Genomic DNA, 9566 nt, shown 5'->3' on the forward strand with positions numbered 1-9566 from the left:
CCAGCCAGGCAGGGGCTCCCTCCCTGGACCACTGCACAACTCCCAGGACAGAGTTGTCAGCAGAGGAAAACCAGAGAGGTGACCAGAGAGGGAGTGGCCTTACCAAGGTCACACAGCCAGCAAGCAGCAGAGATGCAGCTCAAATCATTTCCTCTGATCCTCTGCCTACCCAGCCATAGGTCTTTTGTCCCCTGTGTCCCACTCACTCTCTCCCTCCCTGAGCTGTGGTGTCAGGAGCCCCAGAGACCATGAGAGGGAACCAACATGAGGACTGTCAGGTTCCTCCTCCTTTTCTACTACAAACCCAGAGCAAGGATGCCACAGCTCCTTCCTTCCAAAGCCCTGCCTAGTCAGGCAGCCTGAGCTTGGGCCCTCCATCCCTGGGTGTGGATGAAGTCAGCTGGAAGTGAAAGCTGGCTGGGCAGGACCCGAATGCCCTGGGCTCCAGGTCCAATGCTGTCATTCCGGCCCTGCAGCCGCAACTCTCAGAGTACCCAGAGCCCAAACAATTTCCCCAGTCAGCACATAGTGGGCCTGCCGCATGTTACTATTTGCAGTCATCGGCTAGCATTTCAGGGCCAGAATGAGATGCTAGTAGCAAACCTAGCTAAACAAAAGACTCCTTGTCCTGTGGCAAGAATGACATGGGAATCTCTGATCTGATCATCTTCCATACTTCAAAAAAGCTTCACTGGAAAAGTTTTATTGAAAAAAAGGTCGTACAAATAAGTTCTTGGTTTAATAGCAACAAAGGCTCTTTTTTTTCCTTTCCCTCCCCATCTCTGAAAATCTATAAAAGGAGAAAAAAATGTTCATCCCTGTGATGCCTGATCAGAGTCCCCAGGAGCCCCCTATGAGTGACTTCCCGATGCCCCTCACTGGGGCCAGGGCCACTGCAGCACCTAGTTTTAAGTTGAGGGAACTCGGGAGGAGACTGGGATAGAGCTGCAGAGGGGGCTGAGGTGGTGGTAGTGTCAGGGAAAAGGCCTCCATCCCACCAACACTGGGCTGCACCTCCAGTTCAATTCGGTCTCACAGCTATAAATATGAACACTGATTGAGGCAGGCTGGATCCGAGGACTGCAAGGGCAGGACTTGGTGCCTATTGCCCAGGTCCCACGAGTCATGGGTTCTCTGGGCTCAGCATCGCATGTGGGGTCCCATGTCCAAGCAGAGTGACTTCTGGCTGGGAAGGTCTGCTCAGACACACAGGAAGCCTGCCCTGTTCTCCCACCCCCACCCCATGGAACACCCAAGGTTGGTACCTCAGCTCCCCCCACCCCCTTAGCACCCATGTGTCTCAGGAGCTATCAGCTGCCTCCTGCGATCCCATGCCCACCCTAGAGCCCTACAACTCGTCTCGCATCTTGTCACCCTTGGGCCGGACCAGGCGCCCAATGAACAGCAGGGAGCCACTCTGGGTATCTCGAACCAGGAAGATGAAGGGGTGGTCGGCGTAGAAGAGCTTGGGGCTGCGCAGCTCCTCGCGCCCATAGATGTCCTGGTCAAAAGGGTTGCCCTCTGTGTCCAACTCAAAGGCGGTGGCGTGGAACACGCTGGCCAGGTACAGGTCCTTCTTGCCGGACATGCGTGACAGGTCTGCCTTGTTTTTGTCGATGGCCTCGGTCAGGCCCAGCCCCGCCAAGTGTTTCTGTGGGGCCAGGTAGGTGCTGGGTGAGGCCACAGAGCACAAGGCTCCTCGGCCCTCATCCCCTCCTACCCTGTTTGTTCCTCAGAGACTACCGCCCCCTGGCCATTGTCTGTATGACAATGGGCACTTACACCACTTTCCTAATTCTCAGGACAGCACTGCAAGAGCTTCTAATTACCACTTCACAGATGAGGAAACTGAGACTCGGGAAGAAGGCAGACTTTATCCCTGGCCCTGCCAAGCAATCCCGGCCAGTGCTTCTCAAAGTATGGGTCACAGGCAGTCAGCATGGGGACCAGCCGGGAGGCTACAGGAAATGCGCTCACTGACCCTCGCCCACCCCGCTGAAGCAGAATCCCTGGGGGTGGACCCGGGAACCTTTTCCAGCAAACCCTCCTGGTAATTATTGGCACACCTGAGTTTGAGACAGACTCATCAAAGGGCAGTTATGACGACATCACTTGGCTTCAGATTTTCCCAGATATGATGTCTGGGATTTGCTTCAAAATCATCTGATGGGGGAGGAACGGGTATGGGCAGACGAATCTTTACTGGCCATGACTGACGATGGGTGATGGGCGCATGAGGGCTCATTACACTAATCGATTTCTCATCTGTTTGTATATGTTCCTATAACCCTTTCCATGGCTCTGCAGAGTCTCTGAGGCCAAGCACAAGCTCTTTCATCTGTGAACTGTCCTTGCAATGTGGCCTCACCCCTCAGCATGCCCCACCCCCTTCTCCTGCTCTCCCCTTGAAGGCCTCACTGAACATGGACCGGCATCCTCGATGGCATCTCAATGGCTACCCTCTCTCCCTGTATGGTGTTTTAGACACCACGTCTTCTAGGAAGCCTTCCTCACCCCACAGGACTGGAGCCACAGCTCCTGGCCCGCAGCACCCCAGCCTCCCTCTCTCACTCCATCTCTCCCACAGGGCTCTGAGCTCCCCAGGGCAGGGGCCATGTACAGGGCTCTCCCTGCTCAATGAGGAAGAGGCAGCAATATAGGACTGTTGGCTGAGCCCACAGCAGCCTCCAGGGCCCAGGCTTCTACCTGGAGGACAGTCTACCTCCCTGGCATGGGTAAATAGGCACCAGACCTGGGGTCCGGACAGCCAGGGGGTCCCGAGACAGGAACCTCCATAACCTTGCACAAGTCACCCACTTTGAATTTCCCAACTCAATCCACCCCATGGACTCGGGGGAGAGTGGGTAGTGTGTCCACCCAGGGTTCCAGGAAAAAGAAGGGGAAAGGGGAGCCAGGTAACAGCACTGCAGAAGCAGGGGCTGGGGAAGTCAGGACAGGCCCAGGAGGGAGACCATGAGGCTCCTCAGTGGAAACCTCAGTGCAGTCCACAAACAGACTGTACAAGCTCTGCGAGCCTCCAGGTTGGGGCCTAAGCCTCGTTTCATGGCAAGCTTTCTCTCAGTCTCACCAGCACACCTGAATCAATTCTCTTCATGAGAGGCCAGCTAAGGAACCGTTTTTGGCATCCAAGGCAGAAAGAAGATAAAAGTTTCCCTTCCAAGCAGGTAAAAAATCTCTCCCTCCAGATGAAAAGGCCACCCTGCGTTTTCAGCCTGAGGACTAACTGCAGCTCCACCACTCACTAGCCAGGGTGACCTGAGCGCATCCCTGCTTCTCCCTCAGCCACTGTCCACCACCCAGGGAGGTCACACGGGAATTAACATGGAGTGGGTAGCTTAAGTTTCCAGCCATCCCAGTTACCCATGGCTGAAAGCCATCAGTTGTCTTATTACTGCACAGGAGACGATCCTCATGCTTGAATGGTCTATACCTGGGGATGCTGCACACTTTCAGAAGCAGCACAGCACAGAACTAAGGGAACACCTTGGTGCCAGGTGTCTGAGATACTAACAGTGTGACTTTGGAACAGTCATTTCACCTTTCTGAGTCTGTTTCCTCATCCAGAGGGGCTCACGACATACGTGCTGAGCTGGTGAATGGGTGCCCCCAAGCACCCCCAACCCCCACGCCCTGCAGGCCCCGAGTTGGGCCACCTCTCACCTGTAGGTCATGGGTCACCTCCACCACACCCTTGGGCAGGGAGATGGCCACAGCCTTCTTCTGCATCTTCCCCAGCCAGGTCTTCAGCTGCTCCTTGGTCAGCAGCTTTTCAAGGCGCTCCAGGGGCTCCACGTGGTGGGGCATGATGATGATGAGGCTGGAGAGCTTGTGGGCCAGGGGCATCTCCACAATCTGCAGCTTCTCCTTCTCATCGTCATAGTAGTTGTAGAGGCCTGAGGAAAGAGCAGACGGGACACTGAGCACGCTGTGGGGCAAAGGTGGGCCAGACCCCAAGCTCCCACATTGGCCCCCTGCTCTGCAAGGCACCTACCTGTCCGGTGCATCATTGTGACACCCACAGTGTAGGAACGGGTCACCATGAAGCCTCGGTTGTCCACCATTTTGTGATGGAATTTCTCGTCCCAGTGTGCTGTTCCGTGAAGTAGAACACAAGGTCAGAGATGGATGCCACCACTCGAGACACCACCACACCTCCCCACACCCCACTGCATACCCTGGATTTATCCCAACCACATGCCTTTGTCCCAGTCTTCAGGGCTCAGCAGCAGCCCATCCCACTGCTTAGCACCCATACCACAGAGTACGTGCTCCCTGCCTTGGGGTTTGGGTCTTGGCCCCAGGACATGCTGCCTGAAGGTATGGCTCTCTACAGCCAGGGCCTGGCTCTTCCCACATGACAGAAAATCCCTTCAGAAGGACCCTCAGCTCAGTCACTTCCATGTCTACCCTCTGCTCCGGCACCCGTCAAGCATTTGCACAACAGGTGATACAGGCTGAATTTCCCACCCCACTTGCTGAGGGGTCTATGGCTCCCCAAAACTCACGCTTGAAGAACATGGCATTGACCAGCAGTGCTCCGTCCGTGTGCTCCACGTCCTTGGTGACCTCGGGCAGCTTGCCGTCAGTGGTCTGGGAGGCCCACTCATTGATGGACTGCAGGGCGCTGCGCTTGTCGCGGAAGTTGATCTTGGAGTGCTCGCAGTTATAGTGCTGCTTGCTGCTGCGCACAAAGTCATCGGCGAAGCTCACTGAGCTGGGCCCATACAGGCGGCTGCCCAGCTTCCAGGTCACATTGCGCGCCGTGCTGTTGCTGAAGGAGCGCAGCAGCTCCCCCAGGCCAGCGTGCACCTCCTCATCCCGCAGCTGCTCCGCACTCAGCACCGCCTTGGCCTGCGAAGCAGTGGCTGCCTTGCCACCCAGTGACACGAGCCCCAGCGATGAGGCCACCACCACAGGTGACAGCAGGATGTTCTCCACCGCCTGGTCCTTAGCCATGGCCTGGTACAGGCTGAAGGCCAGGCCAGCGCTGCGCTCAGCCAGTGTGGCCGCCTTGGAGCTCAGCTTGTCCACCGTGCCAGGAGCCACTGCAGCTGCAGGTTTCTTCACCTCAGCGGCCAGGGCCAGGGCCAGGAGGCAGAAGGTGCTGATGGGCAGGAGGGAGCGCATGGCTGGGAGGTGAGTCATGTGCACCACGTGGGACCTGTGAGGGCTGCAGAGAGGAGGCCCTTAAGCCCTTGGCATTCCTCCCCAACAGGCAACCCCCACCTCCTGTCTGCCACCAAGTTCCCTGGAGATGGGAGTGAGACAGCCCAGGCTCCAGGAGAGCCCAAACCTAACTCAGGGCTGCCTACTCTAGGGTGGGGAGGGAGTCTCAGTGTGCCCACTCTTGAAGCCCTTTTTGAACACTATTCAAAGCAGTGTCCCTGGCAAGTCACCAGGATAATCAATAGGGTGGATTTCTTGTACTGAATTTTATAACACTAAAACTTATGTGTTTATTATGTAGTATTTCCATCCCTAAAAACTAGTCTGTGACCTCTAGTTGGGCAGGAAACCTAGCTAGCCTGGTTTCCCACCATATCCCCATGCCTAGCCCACAACAGGCATCAGTATTCCTGAATGAACAGAAACCAGAGCCACTTAGCCAAACTGGAGTCCACAGATTGTTTAAACGTTAGCTCTGATCTCATACAACTCTGGTGCCCTTTTCCAGTAGGAAAAAAGTGGCAGATGGGCGTCTGCATGAAGCCCAGGTGCCCAGGCAAAGGATTTCACGCAGGACAGAGCTATAGGCCTGCACCTCCCACTGTGCCTTTCATTCTGCCGTGGGACATTAATGAGTCACTGGTTGGGTCACTCATTAAATGGGAGAGCCCAGATGCTCTGCTGCTCCAAGGGTGACCTTGAGAGAAACAGAGAGTGTGTGCATGTGCATCCACCCTCTCTGAGACTGTCTCCATATTCCAAGTTTTAAGGGTCTAGGTCTCCATACCCGAGGCCTGTCTTGGCAGGAACTTGCTTGTTCCTCTGCCCACAGTCCCTGGAGCAGATGGGAAATCCCCAGGACAAAAGCTGGGGCGTGTGTGCGTGCGTGTGTGTGTGTGTGTGTAAGGTTTCCTGACAGGAAGGATACTGGGGGAGGGAGGTTAAGTCACAGCTCACTGGAGCAGTGACACCACCTCCCCTTCATCAGACACTGGCCAGATGTGTGTTCAGCCCTTCAGGAAGCTGAGGCCCCCTCAGATTCCATCCTGCCCTCCAATCTGATGGCTATTGCTACACAGGCCATCTGCCCTATGGCTTCTGGGTTGCCCCCAGGCCCCTCCACAAACCACAGCAGCAGCAGGCCCTAGGACAAGCCTCACTCCCCTCTCTGTGGTCTTCAGTAAGGATAGTGTCTCCATATGGGATTATTCTCCCTCCTTCAGGTCATTTCCCCTCTACGTCATGCAGCAGATGGAAGAGGAGATGACAGGACAAAAGGATGCTTTGGAAGGAGCCCTGGTGGAAGCTGGGATCTCACTGCTCTGGCAGATCCCATCTCATGATCCTCCTCAAGTAGGACTGATTCAGAATCTGGTGGAAGACTCTCAGGCCTTTGCCCTGCTGCCTGCAGAAGCACTGGGTTTCTGGGAAGATTCTACGGCTACAGCCATCCTATGAACCTAGGCAGGTTCCCCGCTCCCTGGGCTGCCACCTCTCTTTGAAGGTGCAGGGCAAAGAGAAGCCAAGGGACATGGGGAGAGAGGTGGAGGAAGATGGCAGGCCACCAAGATCCACAACTGCCTGGGAGGGTACAAGAGAAGACCTGAACCCTAGAGTACAGAGTGCAGAGGCAAGAGAGCCTCACCCTCAAGCACAGACTGGGGAGGGGACATCTCAGGGCTCAAGCCACCTCCCTCGCAGCCCAGCTTCTTCCCACCAGGCCTGCAGCCTCAAAGCAGAGTGACCGTGTAATTACTGCACAAACAAGGACACTTAAGAGGTTAAAATAAGGCACTACTATAATTATACCAGGACAACAGGCACATGACCACCCCATTTAAGGGCCACCTTAATCCAAATAGCTGCTGAAGCCAGCGCTAGACCCCACAGGGGCCACGGGCATCCCCTTGGGAAACAGTTAAGGAGCCCAACTCACAGCCCTGCCACGTGGCAGACAACATCTTGACAGCCCCCACCCCCAGCCAACCAGCACCTCAAAGGGCTGGGAGGGGCTTTTCAAGAGGCTCCAAAAGACTAGTTTGGGATCTCAGGCAGCCACACAGTTGCGCTCCTGCTCTGGGTGACGTGGCAGGCTGGAAACTGAATTATCTCTACCCGCCTCCAGCAGAGGAGGCTTCCAGCACGAGAAAGCAGATCCCAGGGGGTATGATGGAGCCTCCCTGGCTTTAGCTTCCTCTGCAGGGAGATGGGGGCTGAGCAGGGCTGCCCAGTTAACCCAGCAGCAGTAATGGTGGAAGGCAAGTCACTGCAAGCAAGCCAGCCAGCCTCCCACAGCCCGGCCCATGTTGCCACAGAGAAATCCCAGTACTTAGGTCAAGGTTAGAGGATTTACAGTCCCACAAAGAAAAATACACAATCAGAGAGCTGAGGGCTGGGCCCACAGCTAGCTGGACTGAATTAAGACTAGATTCTGGGTTTTTGTAAGAAAGAGGGAAGGGAAGCAGATGCTGGGGGGCCACCAGAGAGGGTCTCAAACACTTGAGGGGGGTCTAAAGTACCTTGAAACTGCCTCAGAGGGAGGTCAATGCCTGCCTTTTTCATTCTGAAAGAAAACAGAAGAGTGAGGAGGATGGGGTGGTGAGGAGGGCCAGAAGGCCCAGCCCCCAAGTACCCCGACTACACTGCCTCTGGCACCAGGCAAGGCACAACTAGGCCCAGATCTACAGGGGCCGTGGAGGTCATTCACCTCACTGTACAGTGGGAGTGACTGAGGAGAGAGTTCAGGGAGCCGTCCCAGACCCTACAGAGGTCAGTGGGAGTCCGGCCTTCCAGCACTTGGCCTTCTTCCTCCCAAAGCCCCTCCTGAGGGCTGGGTGTGGTGTCTTGTTACAAAGCCGGTAAAAACATTTCTGCTGGGAATCCTGGTGACCAGGGACAAAATGAGGGGATCCGGAGGCCTCAGGAAGGGGGTTGGGCTGATGGAACCATCTGAGGATGGGAGGGTGTGGTCCCAGCCAGGGACTTCCAAGGAACCAAAGCTCCTCATTCTCCCTGGGCCTCCGTCCGGGCCATGCAGCCCAGAGGGGCAGGCCGGAAACCCGGAAGAGGAGGGGCCAGGCCCTCTGGCCACGCTGGACGCGGTTTCATTCTTCCTCCAGTCCTGCCGCCTCAGGAATGTCCCTAAGCTGGGGGCACGGAAGCCCGGCCCCTGGAGCAGTAGCCTTAACCCTGCAGTTATCCAGGAACCGGGTGGCAGCAGACTGGACAGAATCAGAGTGGATGACCCAAAGCCCTCCAGCCAGCTCCCATACTCCCTCCAGCGGGGCATGCACACCCTGCTGAGTCAGCCCCTTTCTGGCGGGCGGTATGGGAGACTGGTGCTGGTCAACGTCCCCCCTTTAGCAGCCATCACCTAGGCGTGCACGCTGCTGCTAAGTGGACCCACCATTGGTGACTCCTCCCAAACCATGGGGACACCAAGAGCCAAGCCCAGGCAAACCTAAGGCTGTTTCACCTCCTTTCCTACCACCTTATCTTCAGAAGAGCTCAGATACCTCCCAGCAAGCCTGGAGGGAGGCTGGTCCACCAATCCCTTCAGGAAGGGGCCCTCAGATCTCATCCCCTTCCTCCTGGTCCTGCAGAGGGGCGCGTCTCAGCATCCCGCCCCACTGGTTCCTCTGCCATCACCACCCCTGCGCCAGCCTCTGGGGGACCCTACACCCGGATCCCCTGAGTGCCCCGACTCCCCATCCCAGCTCTGACCTCTGCCCGAGCCCTCAGGCTCGCTCCTCGATCACCATCTAGGCCCTCCAGCTGCCCCCAAAGGGACAGGGACTCCAGCTGGTGGGCTCTGGGTTGGCCCCCAACCCCTCCCGGGAACCGCCCGCCCCTCTCACTCCCTTGAGCTGCCCCGCAGCTGCCCCGGGGCCGCGCCCTCCGCACCCAGGACGGCCCCCGCCCTCACCTGGGCCGGGCTGGGCTGGCACCGGGACCGGAGTCACTCACGCCGGCGGCGGACGTATTCCACTCCCTGCCGCTTTCCTGCTCCCGAGATCTATATATGGCGTCCCCCCGCCCGTCCGGAGAAACTTCTGGAAAGTTGGAAAAGTTTCCGGAGGGCGCCCTGGCTCCGCCAAAAAAAGCCAAAGACCTCCCTCAAACCACCCCGGCTCCCGCCCCTCCCTCTGCGGGCGCTCTCCGGGTCCCTGGGTCCTACTGCCCCCACTATCCAACGGGGCGGCGGGGCCCCGGGGAGCCCCCGTCGCGAGGCCGGGAGCCCAGACCGCCCGACCTGCCGAGCGCGACACCGGCCCCTCGTGGTACAGGAAGGGGGCGGGGGCTTCGGACCACTGCGCTGGAGGGGCCTCGGTGTTCCAGGATCCAGCTCCCCAGAGAGGAGCCTCCCCTCCAGGCTCTCG

General features: G+C 57.4%; 1 protein-coding gene across 2 annotated transcripts; it reads right to left on the reverse strand.

Annotated features, from left to right (window-relative positions):
- Positions 1–687: 687 nt before the first annotated feature.
- SERPINH1 (serpin family H member 1) lies at positions 688–9342 on the reverse strand. 2 transcript variants are annotated; one of them, XM_017642394.3, is made up of 6 exons: positions 9113–9342; positions 7707–7750; positions 4527–5191; positions 4013–4111; positions 3682–3914; positions 688–1651 (listed from the first exon to the last, which is right to left on the reverse strand). In XM_017642394.3, the coding sequence occupies exons 3-6, from the start codon at positions 5164–5166 to the stop codon at positions 1349–1351; spliced, it is 1275 nt and encodes a 424-aa protein (XP_017497883.1). In that variant the 5' UTR covers positions 5167–5191; positions 7707–7750; positions 9113–9342; the 3' UTR covers positions 688–1348. The 2 variants fall into 2 exon arrangements, with proteins under 2 accessions (XP_017497883.1, XP_017497882.1); XM_017642393.3 differs by lacking the exon at positions 7707–7750 and having other exon boundaries at positions 9113–9340.
- Between the last annotated feature and the right edge of the window lie 224 nt (positions 9343–9566).

The sequence above is a fragment of the Manis javanica genome, chromosome 11, assembly GCF_040802235.1.
Source record: "Manis javanica isolate MJ-LG chromosome 11, MJ_LKY, whole genome shotgun sequence".
NCBI lineage: Eukaryota > Metazoa > Chordata > Mammalia > Pholidota > Manidae > Manis > Manis javanica.